The sequence below is a fragment of the Gracilinanus agilis genome, chromosome 2, assembly GCF_016433145.1.
Source record: "Gracilinanus agilis isolate LMUSP501 chromosome 2, AgileGrace, whole genome shotgun sequence".
Lineage (NCBI taxonomy): Eukaryota > Metazoa > Chordata > Mammalia > Didelphimorphia > Didelphidae > Gracilinanus > Gracilinanus agilis.
In genome coordinates, this window is record NC_058131.1 from 286080315 (window position 1) to 286103609 (window position 23295).

General features: G+C 39.8%; 1 protein-coding gene across 3 annotated transcripts in view; it reads left to right on the plus strand.

The window, feature by feature from the left end:
- RGS3 (regulator of G protein signaling 3) overlaps positions 1-23295 on the plus strand; it is a 212021-nt gene that overhangs the window by 99116 nt on the left and 89610 nt on the right. For all 3 annotated transcript variants that reach the window (XM_044664086.1, XM_044664087.1, XM_044664088.1), the window contains one exon: positions 6352-6395. In XM_044664086.1, coding sequence (XP_044520021.1) covers positions 6352-6395 — 44 coding nt within the window. The remainder of the gene's footprint in view (positions 1-6351; positions 6396-23295) is intronic.

Consider the following 23295-nt stretch of genomic DNA (forward strand, 5'->3'; position numbering starts at 1 on the left):
TCTAGTCCTGATGTTTTTTTTCCTTAGGAAGCTCACTTATGGCCTGTTCAAGGAAACTCATTTATGGTCTGTTCAGTTTCTTCTAAAATAGGTTTATTTAGAGATTCTATTTCCTCTTCTGTTAATCTGGGTAGTTTACATTTTTGTAAATATTCTTCCATTTCACTTATGTTGTTATATTGACATATAATTGGGTAAAATAACTCCTAGTAATTGCTTTAATTTCATCTTCATTGGTGGTATATTGACCTTTCTTGTTTTTGTTTGATACAATTGATTAAGCCAATGTTGAATTGAAATTGAATTGTGAAAGAACCTACCTGTAATACAGGGAAATCTTAGTTTTCTCAGTACTTTCTAGCCAGGTACAGTGTACAATTTGAATATCATAAAGCAGAATAGCAACCTGCTGTTGATCTGCCATGGACATGCCAGAGCAGATGAAGGACTCAGTCACTATAAGGATGCAGAGAACCCTCTAATCCCAGGCCTTTAACACCATTCTTTGGAGTCCCGGCAGTCCTAGGAGAAGAAAAGAAAGGAAAATCGGAGTTTCTGATACTGAGGCTTTTATACTGGGGACTGAATTGGTGAGGCATTTTGTTTATTCTGTAGTTAATGGAGCAAGTAATGACCACTGTGGAAGCTTGGTCACTAGAAGTTTGATAATCATTAATCTGGGCAACTCAGTCCTTTACTTGTGGGGTTCCCCACTTCTCGGTTCCAAGAATATATCATATTGGGTTAGGTTTTGTTTGTAGGTTACAGAACTAAATCCAATTGGCATAATTTATTTCTAGGCTCTATTCCCATCCATTGAGTCTGATAGCAACTGGGAATGGATTTAGAAATTGGTCTAAATTCCTCTAGGGTGGAAGTTGTGGAGGGGAGTTACAGCTTGATTCACCTCTATGACCAATCTGATTTAATAGCCTTTTTTTTTTTTGAACCTTTACCTTCTGTCTTAGAACCAGTATTGTGTATTGGTTCTAAGGCAGAAGAGTGGTAAGAGTAAGGCAGTGGGGGTTAAGTGACTTGCCCAGGAAGGAAGTGTCTGAGGTCAGATTTGAACCTAGGACCTCATGCCTCTGGGCCTGGCTCTCAATCCACTGCGCTACTCCAGCTGCCCCCTGCGTTAACAGGCTTTTAAAAAAAAACAAAGTGGACTAATGTAGACTCAGAGATAGCTGCTTAAAGTTCTCTTTAGTCTTTAGGACTACAACTGGGTTCAGGTTGGGTATGGAGGTGGTGGGTTGTAAATATCATACACCACCAATGGAATATCTAGTAATCATGTAAGGCTATAAGTGCTGAAGGGGAGGGTGGTAAGAGGGAAGAGGGTTTCACACATTTTTGTTGGAAGAAACACCTTCTGCAGGAGGAGAGGTTCTGTTTCCTTCAGTACATTCTAAATATGTTCAAGTGACCTTTGCATGTATAACTTCTTTCTCTGGTTACAGACCACTTCCTTTTCCTATAGATAGAGGGGTAGGCAGACATAGGGTTTGGGGGGCTGCTCACCTCAGAGACCAGTTTGTCAATCTGTAGTGTGAGACTGGGGGAACTAATACATTATTGTCCTGCAGTGACTAGCAGAACGTTTTAGAATATGAAGAGTGTGTGTGTGTGTGTGTGTGTGTGTGTGTGTGTGTGTGTGTGTGTGCGCACATGGATGCACGCACTAGATTTGATCTTAATATGGTTTTGTGTAGACAAATAACCCTGCCCCACTTTAGTGATTTCATTTAGCAGACACTAGAAAAGTACCTCTTAGAGGGGATAGAGAGTAGTTGAAAGCTGAGGAAATGACTTGATGATACTGACCATTTATGTAGCACTTTATATTTCTCATATTTCTGTTCAGTCATTGGTCAGTACCACTGCCTGCCTCCCTCCTCCACATCTCCTGAGGCAGGTGCAGTAAGTCCAGAGGCACTAGGAAGTTCAGTTCCTCCCATCTTCTGAAAAAGCAAGTAGGTGAGCGAGGAACCCAGCCCTAGAGTCTTAATACCCTCTTCCGTTTTGCTCTATTTCACCCCCAAGGACTGCTAATCTACCTTGAGAAGGCTTTTAAGAGAAAAGATTTTTCAAAGAGCTGTTGAAGTGTTGGACCAGCAAAACATTCATTGGTAGAATCGTCCCCAGATTTAATGTTGCTCAGAATTAGATTTTTCCTTTATTTCTCGTTTTAAAAATTCAGTTCATTTTTAAAAATTGTTTTTATTTAGAACTAAATGAATACCAAATAAAATGGGCATTTTTATGTATATAGAAGAACAGAAAAAAAGAGGGTTGTATTTGAAACTGTAGATACTTGTTTATCTTTGTTTATCTTTATGCTTTCTTGGCTGCCTTTTCATCCTCTGCTTCTTTCTCCATCTCTTTTCCCTCTTCCCTATATTCTCCCTTCCATTTTTAAAAAAAGCAAGAAAAAAAAGCCCTTGTAACAGATCTGTGTAGTCAGACAAAACATTCCTGCTTTTGGCTGGGTCTTATTCAACATCTTGAGTCTGTCACCGTCTTTCAAGAGTTAGGAAAGCAAGCTCAGTCACCAGTCCTTTGGAATTGTGATTGATCCATTGCATTGATCAGTGTGTTCCCAAGTCTTCCAAAGTTGCTTTTTAAAAAAATCTTAGTGTCACTGTATAATTTGTTCTGCTCACTTCACTTTGCCTCAATCAAAATGGATCTTTTAAATTAAATTCGTTGTGTTCATTAAGCCTCTATTTTGTGCCAGAATTCATGCTCAGAACTGGGGATTCAAACTTAAAAAGGAAATGTACTTGGGGGCAGCTTAGTGGCACAGTGGATAGAAAAGCATCAGGCCTGGAGTCTGGAGGACTCGGGTTCAAATTTGACCTCAGCTGCTTCCTGGGCAAGACAGTTAACCCCAGTTGCCTAGCCCTCATCCTCTTCTGTCTCAGAATTGATACAGGCAGAAAATAAGGGCTTAAAATAAAAAGGAAATTTCGTGCCCTTTCTGTCATTTCCCAATATACTTCCCTTCACAGAACCCTCCTCTGTAACAAAGAAAAACAGTTAAGCAAAGCAACTGCCACAGGTAGCAAATACATTTGTTTCCATAGTTCTCTAACCTCTTTCCCAAGATAGGGAAAGTGTCTGTCAGCATCTATTCTTTGGGTTTCTGGCCAGGTCTTTGAAACAAATCTTTTTGACCGTCTTGTATTGTCATTTTCATTTTATGGTACATGTTCTTCTGCTTCGGCTTATTTGCTCTGTATCACTTGTACCAGTTTTTTCATGTATCTCTTGATTTTCTCATGATCCGGATTTCTTCCTGTGCAATAAGATTCGATTATAATTTATGTGGTACTCAGCAACCAGCGGGCACTGACCGGGCTGCTCCTGTCTTGGTTTAGATGGGGGCCTTTCTCGGTTTTACCTCCCTGGGAGTGGGACAACGACGTCAAATGGTCCATCTCTTTCAAAAACACTTGTAGAAAGTTCTATATGGTACAGCCAGACGTGATAAATGAGTAACCACACCCAGGCTCCTGGCGGGTAAGATGGAGATGGAGCTGTTCTTTCTCTCCTGGAGGGGAGGGGTGGTGAGAGGGAAAGGAAATCCAGTGACCAAAGGTTTTAGTGGAGAGATTCATCTAATTGTTTTTCTCCTAAATACACTTAGCCCTGTTGGCTATCAGGAAGGGTTAGGATTGGTTTTGCTCTTTCAGAGGAGCTGCTTTAAGGGAGGACTCTGGAGAAGAGTAAAAAGCACCTGGGGCTCCATGGACCTTTGAGCCATTTGTTACTTCAGGCTTCCCAGAGTTGGGCAAGTAAGTATTAGTCCAACCTGTCTGTCTCACTTGGCAAGCACCTTCTCCTGGACTTCGGAGTGACTGAGCAGTACTGTAATGGGAACAGGCGGAGGACTGGCGCTAACAATTGAGACATCTCCGGTTCTCAGAGAGCCATTGTGACGTTTCCTGTCTCTGCAGTGCTCTACACCATTTGCTGGAGCAAATCTGTCTCACAATGCACTGTGTTCCTGTCTCTGAGGCCTGACGGAGCTGATCCACGTTTCCCTGCCCCCACTTTTTCTATTCCCCCTCCTCCAATGCTTCTTCCTTGAATGGGGCCTCTATTCTCTTAAGACGGGGCTGGGAAATTTCCAGCTGTTTCTTTGGGGCTCCACCCATCCCGGGGGGAGGACACGTGTATGTGGGGAGAGGGGGCTTGAGCCTGGGAACTTGGCTCACGTTCCAGCCTTTGGGAATCTCTGAGGTAATGCCCATTATTTGCGCATCTCTTTCTCTTCTTCCAAGGTCAGGGTTTCCAAAGGATGGCCTCCTTGGGTCCCTTCCTGGGTTGAGGGTCGCAAGAGAGCAAGTCGTCCTCCTCAATAAAATTCTTAATCTATTTGTCAAACTGCTGTACAATGTTAATATACAACTCACTTATAATTTATATGTATTTATATAATAAGTCATTCTTTGTCCATATAGGCCCCCAGAACACACAGAAATGTGTCCACTTGCCTTAAAAACACATCTAACTGAAAACAAATTCACAACGGCATATGCTACTTAAAATAAATGTCACTAAATGTATTTTAAAAGTGATTCCATAAAAGAAGAGATTCTCTTAAAATATCTTTGAATAGATTTTGATTTGTTTGATAGAATTGCTTTAGTATAATTAGGGTTTTTCTTGGCTTATTTGTCAGAATGCACTTTTAAGGTTAAAAGTTTCCCTCCCAACCTTCTGTAAGTATTATTTAGTCTCTGTTTTACAGAGGAAGAAAATAAGGTCCCAAGAGGTTGTGCTTTGTGTACGGTCACCCTGTTAGTAAGCGTCTGAGGTGGTATTTGAACACAGATCTGTTTCAAAGCTAATGCCTTTTCCATTATGCCATGTTTTCTCTCCCTGTGTTGGATCCTAGTCCTAAGGAAGGACAAGAAGACACAATTCCTGCTCTCAAGTTGACCCCAGTCTGGTTGTGTCATGTTGGAGGTAGTTATGTTAAACACATATTAAAATAGTTATCATCCAGGGAATTGTATGTGTGAGTTGAAGAGGTCTAGAGAGTAAGCTACAGGAGAGCACATGCTGTGGGCAGGGCGAGTAGGGAAGGCTCCACAGAGGAAGTGATTAGATTTTGATAGACAGAGAAACGACACAGCAGGCAAAGAAAGGTGAATCAGAGGCAGGAAGACCATTCTGGAAATGGTGAGGAGAATAGTGTGCATGGAGTGAAGCATTCTTCTAAGGAAGGGGTGGGAGAGGAAAAACAGGTTGGGACCATAGTATGAAGAGCCCAGAATGCCAGGCGGGGGAATTTAGAGCCCATCCCATGGTCTTAGGAAAGGTTTTTGAACCCTTCTTCCACGAGAGTAAATAGTGTTGGAAAGCTAATTTGCAGTTGGATATACTGCTACAAATCGTGATTAGTGTTCTGTATGAGACACATTCTCCTGGGTGGGCCAGCACATTCAGGAAATCTAAATGACAGTTCAAAAAGTTGTTTGGTGAAAACTCAGAGTGAAAGGAATCAGATAGTCTCAGCTGGTATTTTAATCCTGCTCTGATGATTTATACACCTCCATTCTCTAGAGTTATTTTTATCCAGTGAAGAGGATTCTGTATTTGAATTCAGAACATCCTCTCCCTCTTGGCCAGGCCTGCTGCCACTTTGATGTGCCCCCCATGTGCCAGCCCTCTTTTTCTTGGATTCCTTTTTAACTCTGTACTCTGAATGGCTAGTCTCAGGCATGGTAGGTGTGTTCCTGTTCCCTCCAAAGAGTCCCTTTGTGATCCTCAGGCTATCTTACCTCTTATTTAATTAAAAAAAAACAAAAAAAAACCCTTGCCTTCTCTCTTAGAACTGATAATTAAATATCAGTTCCAAGGCAGAAGAGCAGTAAGGGCTAGGCAATGGGGGTTAAGTGATTTGCCCAGAGTAATACAGCTAGGAAGTGCCTGAGGCAAGATTTGAACCCAGGACCTTCCAACTCTAGGTCTGCCTCTCAATCCACTGAGCCACCTAGTTGTCCCCTCTTATTTAATTTTTAGGTCAGATTCTTATAACTGGCTGTTTTAATAGCCCTTTCCCCCCCTTCCCTACCTGCCATGGCTTCCCTTAGTCTCTTCTTTGGCCAAATTATGTCATTATGGACACGTTGTACAGACTGTTATATGGTGGTGTGTTTGTTCATTTGGTACATATAGTACTGTACCTCTAAAGATCTGGGCAGTTATCAACTATGTATCTCACAGGCAAATTGGGAACATACTGCCTGCTGTAGGCTATAGGAAATTGTTGCCTTAAGGAAAAACAGTGGCATCCTAGAGTGGCATCTAACACGAGTGTTTTTCTTTTTCCCTCTGAAGGTTTGTCGGAAGACTTGAAATTTTGTATTCTCTATCTGGCAGAGGTGAGTACTTTGAAGTTGGGGTCCTTCCCTTGAGCGGCAGGGCATGGCCGAGGTGCCCTTTGCTCTTGAGTGACAGTGGGGTGGGCCAGGCCTTTGGCTTGCAGGACCACCTACATCCAGGCTCATCAATTCTGTTCCTAAAGCACATTAGGAGATGTGCTTCACATGTGCTTAGTGAAAAGGGGGCTGACTGTGGAGTCAGAAGATACAAGTTTGAGTCCTGGCTTGACCCTCGCTTTGTAGCAGTCATAGACAAAGTCTTTTCTCTTCTGGGAGCTTTCATTTTTTTACCTGCAAAATTGGGATAATAATGCTTATGCTAACTTATAGAGTTGTGTGAAAAGTACTTTGTAACATTAAAAAAAGCTATAGAAATGTGACCTTAGGTAAGGCTCCTAATCTCTATGGGCCTCAGTTTTTATTTTTTTTAAACCTTCACCTTCTGTCTTAGACTCAATACTATGTATTGGTTCCAAGGCAGAAGAGCAGTAAAGGCTAGGCAATGGGGGTTAAGGGACTTGCCCAGGGTCACCCAGCTAGGCAGCGACTGAGGCCAGATTTGAACCTAGGACTTCCTGTTTCTGGGCCTGGTTCTCAATCCACTGAGCCACCCACCTTGCCCCAGTTTTGATATTTTTTAAGAGAAGCATTATAAGAATCTTTGTCCTTGTTTTCATAACAGAAGTGATAAAAGGATAAATGATAATAGATATGAAATTATTTCAAAAGCACAATGCCAAGTATATAGTAAGTGCTTAATAAATCCTGGTAGCTTGATGATTTATCCTGGTCCTAGTTTTCAGCAAACTGGATTGTTCTGGCTTCTATCAAGCATGAGAACGCTGTCTCTGCTGATGGGGGTAGAGCTTTACCAGGCTTACCTCTGCTTGCCACCACTAAAGCCAGAGACACTCAGCCTTCTAGGCCTTTCTTGCCAGATCTTCCACCGTTTTACAGATTTGAAGCATCAAAGGCAGGGGAGCGTCAGTTCATCCGGCCAGCTTAGGGTGTAATCCATGAGCAGGTTGGGGATATCAAGTCCATTTTGGGATGCAAGAATGTCTATGACAGTCCCTGTGGCTCCAGCTGCAGAGACACCCAGCCACTTATTAGCAGAGCACCCGGGGTTTGCCATGAAAGTGGAAACAGACTCTTGCTGAATACGAGAGGAGAGGTCCTGGGTAGGGATGCCTGGTGTGTATTGACTCCCACTGAAAGAGCTATGGCAATATCTATTGGTATTTACAGAGCACTGTGAGTAGCACTGAGACAGCTTAGAGGGCCCAGTGGATAGAGGGCCTGGAGGCAGGAAGATCTGAGTTCTAATCTGTCCTCAGATACCCACTGGCTATGTGATCCTGGGCAAGCCTTCTTTTTAGCCTAATCCACTAGAGATGGAAATGACAAACCACTCTAGTATCTTCACCAAGAAAACTTCACGGACAGTGTTGGCATGCTGTGGTCCATGGGGTCACAGAATCAGACATGGCTGAGCAGCTGAACACCACCACCAGGCAGCATTATTATCCTTTATTCGGAGGATTGTGAGTGAGAGCAGAAATGGAAAAAAAAAAAAAGGGTCTGTAGCTCTCTCATTCCTCTTTCCTGCAGCATTTCTTTGCTTGACATATTGTGCTTCTTTTACCCTCACTGATCCTTGCTGGTACCAGAAATAAGGACCTGTAAGGAAGGAAGATCCAATTGTTATTTATACCAGATCTATGCCAAGGGCATGGGAAGAATTCTTTTGGTCTTGGCTTAGGTCTCCTAATGGGTTTGGTATTATTTGTGCCTAGGCCTCTACTAATTTATATTTTTATAATGCTTTAAGGTTTACAGAACACTTTCCTCTCAATATTGTGAGATAAGTAGTATAAATATAATCCAATGAAATAATGTGTTATTTACAAACCTTTAAGCATTGTATAAATGTTAACTATTATTAAATAGTTTTGCAGATAAGGAAATGGAGATTCAGTGAGCAAAATGACTTGCCCAAGCTCAAACGCTGGAACTAGAATTTAAACCCAGAGCTTTTAACCTCAAGTCCAACGTTCTATAGTGCTTCTCTCAGACTCAAGGGCTGGGATTATGAGGGAACTGTTCTATCTGCCTTCATGCGCTCAGACTATTGAAGTAAGACAGAGGCTACAGCATCCAAGTCTGAGATAAATTTATCTAGTAGATAGGGAACATTTTAGCTATGGGCAATGACTGTGACATTCCGCTGGACTGGGTCATTTACAGTCAAGGCTATTCAGAGGAGATTGGGAGTGAGGTGGATTAGGGTGATTAGGGCTCGGGGTTGATGTCTCCCAAGACTCCTAACTTTACTCCTTTTTGGGGCTACATTAAAAGGAAAAGAAATATACAAGGGCCAGAATGGATCTTTTAGCTATATTCTGAATTAATCTGACTTTTCTAATAGTTACTAAACTTTAAAAAAAGGGAAGGTGACTGGAATGTTTTCAGAGATGAGAGATGAAAATGACTGGAGGGCTAGAACAAGGGACCTTTGAAAAAAATGGAAAAAAAATGGTGGTCCTTTAGCACAAATAACTAAGGAGTTGCCATATTCTCCTATACTGAGGAGTTTCTGTGGGAGGATACTGATAATAAGTTGTGGTCTTTGTTAGTGGGTGATGGAAGTGTGTAGTATTCTTGCCAATGGAAGACGAGATAGCAGAAAGAACATGACCTGGAAGTCAGGAGGCCCGAGTTCTTTTCCCGATTCTGCCCTTAGCTCAATGTGTGACTGAGCCAATAGCTGCACTTTTCTTGCCTTCAGCTTCTGCTTCTGTAAAAGTTGCTTCAACTAGATCTCTAAGATCTCTTTAATGAGGATGAAGATGGTGACAATAACCATTATTATGATTATAGCTAGCTGTTCTATCATTCCTTATATACGTTATTCCATTTGATCCTGACAACAATCCTATGAAGTACCTGCTGGCCTCTGCTCCCCGCCTCCCACTCCAAATTTAATAAGGAAACTGAGGCTGAGAGAGCTCGAGTGACTTGCCCAGGGTTCCAGGGCTAATGTCTGAGGCAGAATTTGAACTCGGACCTTCCTGATTCCCAGTCCAATAGCACTCTCTGCCATATACTTTTTCTAACTGTGCTTTTGAGCTTTAACATCTTTGATGCTAAGGGGAAAGCTTCAAATTAAACAAGGAGAGATTTTGGTTATACAGAAGGAAGAATTTCTTTAGGCTTTGTAGTTAATAGCAATAGAATATAACAGTGAGGGAGGGTGTGGAATCTCCCTGGAGAGCTTCCAGAGAATCGATTGCCATTCTTTGGGGGGAGTTTAAAGAATCACTTTCTTGATGGCAGGTGATTAGACTAGGTGACCTCTCAAGGTCCCTTCCAGGTCTGGTATTCTGCAAGTCTAACTCCACTGGGTAGCATCTGAATAGAGACCCTTAATTTCTTTAATGGACAGGATTGAATTTTGCTGGGCTCAATTTGCTTTTCACAAAGAAAAACACTTTTGCTTGGGTCATTGATCTCTAGGGGCCTGTAGCCTGCCATTCTGCTAATGATTGATGAGTACATATTGGTTTGGGGCCTTTTCCTTCAAAGATGTGCAGAATTTCTTTGCTAATCTGCTGCAGAGGGATTTAGGGATGGAAATTTTGTAGCGACCTAAGAATAATCTCTTTTCTCTTAATGGAATGGTAATTATAATGAAGGGGAGGGGAGGGCTAGGATAATGGGAAGGAAAAGAGAGGAGAGAAAGGGGGGAGGAGAGAGTGTGAAGGGAAAGGAAAGAAAGAAGAGGAAAGAGGGGAGAGGAAAGAAGGAGAGAGAATGGGGCGTATATGTGGAGAGAAGGGAAAGAGACACAGGGGCAGAAGAGAGAAGGAGAGGGAGAGAGAGAGAGGGAGAAAGAGAGAGAGAGAGAGAGAAAGAGAGAGAGAGAGAGAGAGAGAGAGAGNGGCCTGTAGCCTGCCATTCTGCTAATGATTGATGAGTACATATTGGTTTGGGGCCTTTTCCTTCAAAGATGTGCAGAATTTCTTTGCTAATCTGCTGCAGAGGGATTTAGGGATGGAAATTTTGTAGCGACCTAAGAATAATCTCTTTTCTCTTAATGGAATGGTAATTATAATGAAGGGGAGGGGAGGGCTAGGATAATGGGAAGGAAAAGAGAGGAGAGAAAGGGGGGAGGAGAGAGTGTGAAGGGAAAGGAAAGAAAGAAGAGGAAAGAGGGGAGAGGAAAGAAGGAGAGAGAATGGGGCGTATATGTGGAGAGAAGGGAAAGAGACACAGGGGCAGAAGAGAGAAGGAGAGGGAGAGAGAGAGAGGGAGAGAGAGAGAGAGAGAGAGAGAGAGAGAGAGAGAGAGAGAGAGAGAGAGAGAGAGAGAGAGAGAGAGAGAGAGATTGCTTCTTTTGTAGTTCAGGGATTTCCAGGAAGAATTTATATAAATGAATTATATTGAGAGTCTGGAAACCCACAGTTTAGCCAATAGAGTAGTTTCAAACTGTCAAACATTAAAATAGCTCTCAATTCCCTTCTTTTCTCTCCCTTCTGGTAGGAAATAGGCTGGCAACACTTTCCCTTCTAAGGTTCCTTTGTATATATCTTATGTATGTATATATATATATATGCATAACCACATATAGATGTTATATATATTATGTACAATATATTATAAAATATATAGCATGTAAATTGTATATATTACTATACTATCTCTCATGTTATTTTTATCCAATATATTATTTAAACAAATGATATTAATTATATTTATATATTGTATATGCATTTATATATTGTATATGCATCCTTTTAGACAATAAGATTCTTGAGGGAAAGGGATTTGCTTTACTTTATCTTTGTATCCTCAGTACTAAGCATAGTGCTTGGCACATAGTAGGCACTTAAATAAATGCTTTTAAAAATCTCTTATTAAGTATTGATTCCAAGGCAAAAGAGCAATAAGGGCTAAGCAGTTTGAGATTAAGTGACTTGCCCAGGGTCATAAAGCTAGGAAGTATCTGAGGCCAGATTTAAACTCAGATCCTCCCATTTCCTGGCCAGGCGCTCTATCCACTGAGCCACCTAGCTGCCCCAATAAATGCTTATTGATCGATTGACTAATTATACATAGGGAAAATTAGAGGTTTCATCTGTCAAACAGATAAAGCTATGTGTTGGAACAAAATATTAGATGCTACTTAGGTTGGTGGAAGGCCAAGATGCAGTTGTTACCTAGTCAAGAAACTGAGTCTCCTGAGCATGCCCTTGGTACCTGTGTCTTGACCTATTGAAGAAATATTGTTTAGCCACCATAGGCCCAGCTTTGGCATGGCATGATATATCTACATTCATTGAAGTTGACCTGGGAAACGATGGTTGAATTTTGGGTTCCACCTCAGAATTGGTTAGTGACCTGCAGAGCCATGGCAGCAAGACAGAAAACAAAAAGAAAGAAACAAGAGACAGCATAGTCTTTCTGTGGTACAGTGGAAAGAGAGCCAGACCCAGAGATGGGAGACCCTAGGGTCAACTCTGGCCTCAGATACTTCTTAGCTGTGTGACCCTGGACAAGTAACTTAACCTCTTCTGCTCTTCTGCCTTCTTAGAATCAATATTTAGTACTATTTCTAAGACAGAAGGTGAGAGTTAAAAAAAAAGAAAGAAACAACAATTGCTCTCCTTGAGAAACAAAACCAAACAAAAAAAAAACCCCTAAAACCTGGCAGCGCTTCAGACTGCAGGAAGAAAGAGGATTTTGGTCTCTGATGAGCACCAGCCATGCAAGACAAGCCCCATGGGACAGTGGGGAATGGTCAGTATTGTTGTTCTGGTTTAAAACATACCAGGGCATTGCCTCATTTGCATAGTAATAAAAATGGGTCTCTCTTAAGCAATTTTAGAAAGAACTGATGAGGCTTAGGATATGCTAGGAAGACTCTGAAAGGCAAGGGGTAGGAAGCAACCTTTCTGCTTTCCTTTAGATTAAAGGACTGTTTCCAACACAGACATTCAGAAAATGGACCAAATCCAAAGAAAGAAGAAAAAAAAGATCAGAGCAATGAAAGGCACCCTTTCTCTGAGGAGCGATTACAGGAATGGGGCTTCCTGGTAGTAGAGAACAGAAAACTAAGGGGTAACTTGATTAGAGGGTTGTAGGAGACGTGTGGTTTCTGTGAGGAGAGGAGATTTGGTATAGTAGGGGGAAAGCACATTGAAAACTGGAGTCAGAAGATCTGAGCTGGATCCTGCCTCTGCCACTTAATGGGAGTGTGAGCCTGGGCACTACTTCCCCTCTGTGGCCTTAGGAACATTGGATTCCATGCCCTCAAAGGTCCCCTCTGTCTGAAGCTGTTTGACTACGTGGAATGCCAAAGAGCTATTCTCCATCTTCTCATTCTCTATGGTCTCTCTTCCACGAAAGACAGAACAAGAGTGAATTAGCTTAAATTAAAGCTAGAGAGATCTGGGCTGGCCATAAAGATGAACTTCGTTGACTACCAAATTGATAAAATACTAGAATATGTGATTAAAGGAAAGAAATCTTTATCTCTTGAAACTTTAAAGAAGAGAACAGAGAGCTATTCATTCTATTCATTCATTAAAGGTCTAAGGCTAGGCTTGGTTATATTTTGGGGACCTTTGCAGCGTTAGGCCTTAGGTTTTGTCTACTGTTTTCAAGAGAGGTTGTAACAAAGTATGTGAAATAAAAATATATCGGTGCAGTTATGATATTAGTAGCTCCAAAGCCCCGTATTCAAAATGTAGCATGAATAAGTTTTTAAAATAATTAGTTGAATCATATTAAAAGGGATAGGAGGTCACACGCACGCACACACACACGCAACCAGTTAGGCTGGGGGTTTTGATATTCTTTTGTTTTGCTTCAGTGTGTGTAAGAAGATCTGTTTATTGAAGTCTTGGGGATGTTTGCTTTAGAATTTAGACAGAGAGAGAAAGGAAAGACCCAGTAAAAAGTTAGTCATTAAAGGGAAGCCTGGGTGTAGCTTAGTCTTTTTCTTCTTTGAGAACTCTCCACTGGCTCTAGCTGACATGAGTATTCATAAGGGACACAATTTGGAGAATATGGAGAAGGGAACATTTTGGCAAATAAGAAGGGGATACTAACATTCAAATGTCATCTGACTGTCTTTGTAATATTTAAGCATCATCTCATGGCCCTTCCTTTGAGAGACTTCAAAGCATTGGGTCATGATGCTTGTAAAGATAAATGTGAATGGGAAGTATAGGTCCTGAGTTTCTCTTATACTTTCAGTCTCCTAGAGAGGGCAGTTTGCATAGTGGGGGAAACCCCTGAATTTGGAGTTAGAAGACCCAAAGTGAGAGTTTGAATCCCAACTTTGTCATTTGATAGCTATGTGACTCTAAACAAAGTTTTAGAAACCACATCTGATTCTCAGTTTTCTCATATGTAAAATGGGCATAGTATTTGCACCATTTACTTTATAGACAGTGCTTTGTAAACTGAAAATATGACCCTTTCTGAGCCCCTGACAGTTTTAATAGTCAGTCTCAGTTCCCTGATGATGTCTTGGTTTGGTAGAAAACAGATTCCAGGGGGCAGCTGGGTAGCTCAATGGATTGAGAGTCAGGCCTAGAGACGGGAGGTCCTAGGTTCAAATCTGGCCTCAGGCACTTTCCAGCTGTGTGACCTTGGGCAAGTCACTTGACCCCCATTCCCTTCCACCAAGGAGCCAATACACAGAAATTAAGGGTTTAAAAAACAGAAAACAAAACAGAAAACAGATTCCATTACATTTAATAGGCAGGAAAAAGTGGCCTTACTCCAGTAGGGAAAACATGCTTTTTAAAAAGAATTTTAGTGCTTGCCTCAGCAGCACATATGCTAAAAAGAATATTAAAAATTTATTTTGTTAAATGTTTCCCGGTTGCATTAAAATCTTTTTAGCATTCATTAAAAAAAATTTAGAGTTCTAAATTCTCTCCTCTTTCACCCCACCTCATCCTTTGAGAAGACAAGCAATATGATATTGATTTTATGTGTGAAGTCATGTAAAACATATTTCCGTGTTAACCATGTTGCAAAAGAAAAAAACAAAACAAAAAAAAACCAAGAAAAAGAAACTATACTTTAATCTTCACACAGAGCTCATCAGATTTTCTCTAGAGATGGGTAGGCTTTTTCATCATGAGTCCTTTGGAATTATCTGAATCAGAGTAGCTTACTCTTTCACAGCTAATCATCGTAACAATATTCCTGGTGCTGAGTATAGTGTTCTCCTGGATTTGCTCATTTCATGTTGCATCAATTTATACAAAACTTCCTAGGTTTGTCTGAAACCTTCCTGCTAAAGTTGTTAATTGTTTCAACTAGTTTTTTAGTTGATTCTTTAGAGTATACCATCATATAGACATCATAGTCTTCTTGCTATACCTAGTATTTCTGATACTACATTGAACAATGATGGTGATAATGAACATCCTTGCTTAACCCCTGATCTTATTGGGAAGGATTCTAGGAAAACATGCTTTTGGAAGAAGTGCAAATAGTCCAAGTATAAAGCACCTGGCAGAAATCCTGGTGACTGACCCTTTTTATCTGATGGTTGACAGCTGATATCCCTTTAGCTCCATCTGCACTCTCCTCTTCAGTATTTGCTAATCACAGCTTAATTGTTTCTTTACCAGTAACGGGAAACAAAGCAGTAGCCACCTTCTGAGTTCCCAACAATAGAAACTAGAGAGATAGCTGTGGGCCCACAGCTCTTATCTGTCTGTCTCTTATCAGTGTTCTTTTTTTGAGGAAATGACTTGGGAAAGTTTTGCATTCACCAGAGTACCATGATGTTGCCTTTGGACAACATCCTAGTTTATCTGGGTTATGAATAAGTTTTTCTTTAAATTTATTCCTAGCTTTTCATCCCTGATGAGTGCTTTGAAAAGAAGACACCCAATATCCAAAAGTGTTCAAGCCGGTACTATTTGTATCAGGAACTTTTGACCTTGGACTAGCCAACACTGGATTTAGAGCTAGAAGAGACCTTAGAAACTATCTAGTCTAAAGCCTCCATATTTTTTCTTTTGTAAAATGTTTACATACATATTTTATATATTTCAACTTCCACTTAAAATGTAGAGCCCTCAACTCAGAAGTTTGTAACTTTTTTTTTTTTTTGACTCATGCCCCCCTTTGACAGTTTGGTGAAGTCAACAGCCCCTTCTTTGAATAAAGCTTTTAAATGCATAAAGTTAAATACATAGAATTACAAAAGAAACCAATTATATCATCATACAAGTTTATAGGCCCCAGGTTAAGAATTTCTCCTTTAATCAAACTTCTAACTTCAAATGAATTTTTGCTTGCTTTGTAGCATATTGTCCATATTTTCTAATTTTGTATGAATCTTGTTTTCTTCTAAATTTCTAAAATAAAAATATTTTCCTTTTCAGTAAACTACTTTCTGACCCCCTTAATTAGATATCGATTTCCTTTTGATTTTTAATGACTAATAAAATATCTAAAGCTTGCAAAACTACTCAGTAAAATATCTATATCATTTTGGCAATTATATGAAAATCAATAAAACATGGTGATTCACTTAATTTTGAATGAGATTCCTCCTCAAAAAATTATTAATAATAAATATCATCTATGTTTATGTGTAAGGCCCCCTCTGGCACATCTCCCCCCCCAGTTTGCATTTGAATTGACGGGTTGAGTCCTAAAGGCAGCTACTCTATCACTGCCCTCAAGGTTCTAGAGCCCTTTGAAGAGCTGAGATTTTTTTTTTTTTAATACTTTTGTTTCTGGGTCAGCACTGGTAGGCTCCTCATTAAAGAATGTATTAAGATGGTATATCAACACTAGCAGAAGTTTGGACATGGAATGCATTCTCCTACAAAAATAGAGTCTGTGGTATGCTGGAACTAACTTGTACCAGCTCAAGATTACTGATGATTAAATTTTCAGTGTCAGCAACTAGACCTCAGAAATCAGCCAGTGTTCAGGACTTGACTTACTATTTTGTTGATTGTCTAGATTAAAGACAGAGATGGAAAAAATATTAATAATAGAGATTAAATTTAAAAGTGTGTCACGCATATACTCCCCCTCCCCCAACTAGTTGTTAAACATTTAACAATATACTCTTGCATCAAAGCCATGGGGAAACTGGGCACTAACTTAAAGTGCAAATATGGTGAGATGTGTAAATAAAACAGGTATGAGCAAAAAGGGTACTGGGGGGGGGGCAGCTGGGTAGCTCAGTGGATTGAGAGTCAGGCCTAGAGACATGAGGTCCTGGGTTCAAATCTGGCCTCAGACACTTCCCAGCTGTGTGACCCTGAGCAAGTCACTTAACCCCCATTGCCTACCCTTACCACTCTTCTGCCTTGGAACCAATACACAGTATTGACTCGAAGACAGAAGGTAAGAGTTTAAAAAAAAAAAAAAAGGGTACTTGAGGATCCTGGCCCTGGAAGTTCTTTTCCCCCTTTGTGGGGTCCTCATGAACTTTGCTTAATGTGTGGTATAGATAATAGTTGAGTCTTTCATTGCTCAGCTGAGCTGACTCTTGTTATGGAATGGCATCTCTATTGGGTTGGTAGATGTGCTGCTGGGCAAGGGTGCTCTGTTGCTGCTGATTGTCCCTTTGGTATACACTGACTCCATAAACCCTGAGTTGTCAGTTCTTTCAGCTTCACAGACCAGTAGAAGACTTTTTTTCATCACATAGTACCAACCTTTCAGTCACAAATGATCAGCAATCAGCTTTCTCTAAATTCCCATGTGATCACCAGAACAACATCTGGGCAGGGGGACTATCTATGTGTGTAAAAAGGGCTGGCCCTCCTAAGCCAGTCCATCCCAAACCCCCTCCTCCCATTACATGTGAAACAGTTCTCTCATCATGGCTCCAGAGATGATATAGTTCAACTTTATATTCTTATATATTTCTTGTATAGCTAGTAGGATAAAATCTAAAACTGCTTAGCTATTAGAACAAAGTTTAGGTTCAATTACTGATCTCCATTTGATTCTTAAATATTTTATTGAGAATGACTATGTGTGGAATGATGCCATATTTAATTATTTTAGAGTTAAAGAATGAATTAATATTTTTATAAACCTCTTAGCATGAATTTATTTTTACATATTTATGAGACAAAAATTAGAATTTTAGTTAAAAAAAAAGAAAATAGATGAGAGCTAAGAAAAAGGAACAAAATATCAAATTAGAGACTTTAGGTTAAATTTCAATTTGTGCCATCAATATAGACAGATATGACAATTCTTATGGAAGATTTTTTTTTCTCTTAAAATTTTTCTTTTTTTTTTTCTTCTTTTTTTTTTTTTTGCTGCATACACGTTGTCCAAGCTTTATTGGGACAAATTGATCAACATAAAATATTGCAAAGAACCATATCTTCTTGTACTTTGTACCAGGGTATTGACCACTGCTTGAACTTGTGTCTAATGATATGTCCACAGTCTCCAGATAGCTTGTCTTTTAATTTTTTTTCTCTTTAACCTGTCCAAAAAATTCTCAGAGCTTTTCTGTGCTCCAAACAACTTTATATTTCCATCAACTTAAACTTTTTATAATTGTTGTGACCTTGGCATTGGCCATCTGTGTCATTTAGCTTCCTGTTCTGAAGTTAAAACACATGTCTTTTAGTAGACCTGTGGAACAGCCGATTGGACCATTTCTTTTATCAACTTCTTTAAATGCTCAAAAAATTTACTCATCATTTCCTAGACAAAGAAATACGAAGTAATTTTTGTTGGTGGAAGGGTATGATTTTTTTTATGTGTTTTTGTTCAATAAAGTGATGGTAAATCAATGAGCAGTTGTTAAGTTTCTATTACATGTGAGGCTCTTGTTTAGATGTGGGAGATAGAAAGACAAAAGCATAACAATCCCCATCAATCCAGAGTTTATATTGTAATGGGGAGAAGTATAGAGCTATAGACAAAAGAGCAGCCCTGATGAGGAAAGGCATTAATGTCTGGGAGGACTGGAAAGGTCGAATGTATAGATGGCACTGGAGTTGATTTTTGAAGGAAACCAAGGATTCCAAGAGGAAGAAGTGGAGAGAGAATTCATTGCAGTTATGAGGGATGGTTAGTGCAAAGACACAGAGATGGAATAAGGAAGGAGTGAGAAAATCAGGAAGGTCAGCTTGGCTGAGAATACAGGAAAGAGTTGTGAATAGCTTTAATTATCAGACAGAGGTAATCCTAGAGGTAACAGCAACTAATGGAGTTTATTAAATTGGGGCCAGGGGTTTGTATGAAATAGAATTACACTTTTGGAAAATCTCTTTGGAGAATGAATGGGAATAGAGCTAAATAGGAAGCCATTGTAGTAGTGAGAGGTGCTAAAGGCCTGAACCTCAGGGGTTCTTATGTGAATTGAAAGAAGGGAAAAATATGTATGTGAATGTGACACTTTCTTTGGAACTAATTCCCTAAAACTCTCTCTCACTGGTGAGCCGGCTCCTCAAAGGGTGGCTTCTTTTCCCTTTTAGATTCTAGGTGTATTATCTGGGGTTTCTAGTATGGCTGCTCATAAGCCTCCGCCTGCGCGATTCCTTATTGATTATCAGCTAGTAGCTCCAGTTTGCTCAAAGGAAAGAATATTTGTTTAGAAGGTAGGGCAGGAACAATAGTTACTCATCCTCAAAGTTTGGGACATAATTTCCCTCTGTTCACACAAAGAAGGCCCTGGGAAGAGTGAGCTCAGTCTTGGAGTACAGAGTATGTGTAGAAACACGTCATGATCAAAGGGTAAATTAACACTTCTAGTCATCAGAAGTTCTTTTTCCCCTTTATGTAGTCTTCAAGTTGCCCATAGAGCTAATTCTTTGCCAGGTTCCAAGGACTGGTGCCTTGGCAGGGTATAACTGTCTGAAGATTGCTACTTGGTCACCCCCCAACCTCTTTGACTATTTCTACCACCTCTGTTAGACTGCTACCTGACCTAAGCATCTCCCAAACTGTGACATGGTTATCCAGGGGTTGGGGGATAAGAGAAAAGGGGAGAAACCCTTTCTTTTCTTTTCTCCAAACAATTCTGTTTTAGGAACCCTGACATGACTATGACCTGGTTTACTGTTTTTTACATAGATTCAGGGATGTGCTTGATTCTTTAATCAATCACAAGATATTTCTGGTTTTGTGTCATTTATTTTTACCCAATGATCAAAGAATTTTATTCCCCTAAAACTGATCAAGGTTCACAGGTGGTTTAGACTTTTGTTTGATTAATTCAGTCATCTGATTTGGCATTTTGTGATTACATTAATTCTCTCACAGAAATGTTGTGGAGGTTAGAAATGGCAGATTTGGAGATTGATTAGATTACATAGAGTAAGGGAAAACCGAAAAGTCAAAGATGACACCAAGGTTGCAAGACTTTCTGAAATAAGGAAGTTCAGAAGATGAGTTGCTTTTGGGAGCAAAAAGAATTCTCTTTTTTTGGACATGTTGAGTTTGAGACCATGCATGACTAGAGCGCAAGAGAAGAGTAGATTTGAATATATAAATCTGTGAGTCATCAGCATGGAAATGATAAATAAACCCATGAAAACTATTGAAGTCACCAAGGGATAAAAGTGTACAGAAAAAACAAAGAGGTCCTACAACAGAGCCTTGGAATATACTCAGAGTTATGGGATGCATGTGATCCAGCAAAGGAGACTGAGGAATGGTCTAACAGGTCATAGGAGAACTAGGAGAGAAAGAGGGTCAAATTCCTTTTCCACTTAACAACCACTCATTTCTCATGTGGCTCCACCTGACACTGGAACTTTTCTGAGTTCTCCACCAAACCCTAGGAAGCTCTCTGAACTGCTCCCTTCTACCCCAATTTTCAGCTTTCTTTTTTTTTTTTCGTTATCTTTCCCAATTAGATTGTAAGCTCCTTCAGGGCAGGAACTGTTTTTTTTTTCCTATTTACATCCCCAGCATTTAGCACAGTGCCTGGCACATAGTAAGTGCTTAATAGATGTTTATTTATTGACTAACTGAATGCTTGAAGACAACTTTCATGTTCTCAACTGGGTCTTTTCTCTAGGCTAAACAACTTCATTTTCTTCAACTGACTCTTATATGGTTTGGATATCATACATATGATAAGGCCATCTATGTTGCTGTCTTCTCAAGCCTTGTCAGTGTCCCTCCTAAAATGTGGTACCCAGACCTGAACACTACTCCTGGTCTGACCAGGGCCCAGCACAAAGGAATTATTGTTTCCTTATTTCTGGAAGCTATGCCTCTATTAGTTAGTGTAACCCAAGATCCTATTGACTTTTTTTGAATATCACATTTTATTACTGAATTATTTTTGTAATCCACTAAAACCCTCAGGTCTTTTTTAGGGAGATAGTTAGCCATACTTTTTCCACTCTGTATTTGTGAAATTGATTTTTAGTAATGTTTCATTATATTCACATGTGTGCTCAGATATTTCTCAATCATTGGGCACATACTTTGTTTTCATTTTTCAATAAGGACAAAACTATTATGAATACTTTTTGTATAGATGGGTCTTCTTGGAATATAGTCTTAGCAGTGTATCCAAGAGGTAAATAATTTAAAACTTTCTTAGCACAATTTCGAATTGTTTTCCAGATGAGTTGAGTCAATTCTTAGCTGTATTAGCAGTAAAGTAGTCTATCTGTCTTTCCATAGCCCTTCTAATAAGGGATTTTATCATCTTTCCCCGTATTTGTTCATTGGATGGTTGTGAGGTGATAGTGGTTCTAATTTGAATTTTTATTAGTGATTTTGAACAATTTCCCAAGTGTTATTAATAGTTTATATTCTTTTGAGAACATTTTGTTGATAAATCTTATGATTTGGTCAAGATTATTTGTTTATCAAAACCAATATAACAATGAAATGTATTATCCTGGAATTCTCTTGAATTAGAGTCATTTCCTTAATTCAATTAATGCTCCTGGTTTGACTCTTTAAAAAAAAACAAACAAAACAACACAACCCAAAACCTTTACCTTGCATCTTAGAATCAATGCTGTGTATTGGTTCCAAAGCAGAAGAGCAGTAAGGGCTAGGCAGTGAGGGTTAAGTGACTTGACCAGGGTCACATAGCTAGGAAGTGTGCGAAGCCAAATTTAAATCCAGCACTGCTCATCTCTGGGCCTGACTCAATCTACTGAGCCACCTAGCTGTGCATCCCACTCCCACACCTTGTTTGACATTAGCAGAAGAAATAACGCTTGGGGGCAGTGGACCTGGAAGGTAAAGTCTTTAAAGGGCCAGGAAGATCCCACATTAACATATAGCTGAGCAATCATAGTTAAGTTTCCCTGAATTAGTAGTTCCCATTCCAAGTATTTGAAGATCCATTTTGGTTAGGGATGAGAGAATGGATAAACTCTCCAGGGGAAATTTTATCTAATATCACCCCTCAAAAAAGGAATTGTGGTGGTAGAGGGCATTTGTGCATGAAACTATCAACAGCCCACCAGGCATCTCTGCATTTGCTCTTAAGCCTATTAGATCTTAATTGATTTTCTTTTAGGTGATTTGAGCTCCTGCTACCTCCAGGGTCTAATCTGTAAGGAACATCAGCACTACCCAGTAAATGGTACTATCCCTTCTACTTTTAGAAACCCTAGTGAATTCTGAAGAGTTGCATGAAATCCTGGCAGGTAATTTTCTATGATGGGAACACCAGCTCCCAAGACAGAAATTGGGGAGGTTAGGTGTTAGGTTACATCCAATCATCAGTGGATACCATGGAAGACAAGAAGGATCCTGCTCTCTTCTCTAGTGCCCAACCCTCTTCCTTGGGATCTACACTGAAGATTTCAAAAGCTTTGCCTCCCAGTCAGTTGCCACAAGATCCCCTTTTGTAATTGGTGAGGGTATCACAATTGATATTAGGAACTTAACTGCATTTTCTGGGGAAGCCTTGCTCTAGTCTAGAAGAAGCTTATGATACATAGTTCCTTGAGTTTGGATGGAGAGGTTTTCTTTTTTCTTTAAAAAAAAAACAACAAAAATCAAAAACAACTATTGTTTAGAATATGACTTTTTCGATGGGAAGTGAATGGTACATTTGGAAAGATTAAAACTGAGAGTTCTCTTCTAATGGATTAGATTACTCAAGACTTTAGTACTGAACCAACTCAGATCTCTTTTTTGAACTATCTTCTGTTTATCATGGACTCAAAATGGCAGGGCTCGAGAAGACGTCAAGATGTCACCTAGACTTTCTTGTCATCTCCACTCAAGTGGAGTTTTTGAGCCTAACTTTTCAAATAGCCATCTGATTTCATGTTACTAATAGAATAAATGTTTGAGGACCTGGGCTGTGTGACTTTGGGTAAGTCTTTTAACTGCTCTGGACCTCAGTTTCCTCACCTGTAAAGTGAAGAGATTGGACTAGAGTTCATCTTAGGCCCCTTTCAGCTCTAAATCCATGATTATGCAATCATGGCCTTGTGATGTTAACTTGATTCAAGCTTTATAGGGGAAGGACACTTGTGATCTCTGACAGTGTCTGTGATTCTGTCACTGATTCTTCCACAGATTTTAAAGACCTTTCTATGCAATATCATATGAATGCCTTCAGGAGTCCTGGGGCTGTTAGCCCTTGGACATCTGAATTTCATCTTATGTCCAAAGACCCCATCAGTCATTCACCATATATTGAGTAGCTACTCTGTGCTTAGCATTGTGCTGTGAGAAATACAAAGACTTTATATATATGTATGGGAAAAGTGTAATAATAATATTGGTGTTAAATAGCAATTTAATAACAATATGTAGGTGACACAAGATAAACAATAACCTTACTTGAATAGAGCTTTACAGTTTATAAACTATTTTCATATGGTTCTTCTTCTTTTTTTTTTTTTTTAAACAATCCTTACCTTCCCGGAATCCAAGACAGAAGGATGGT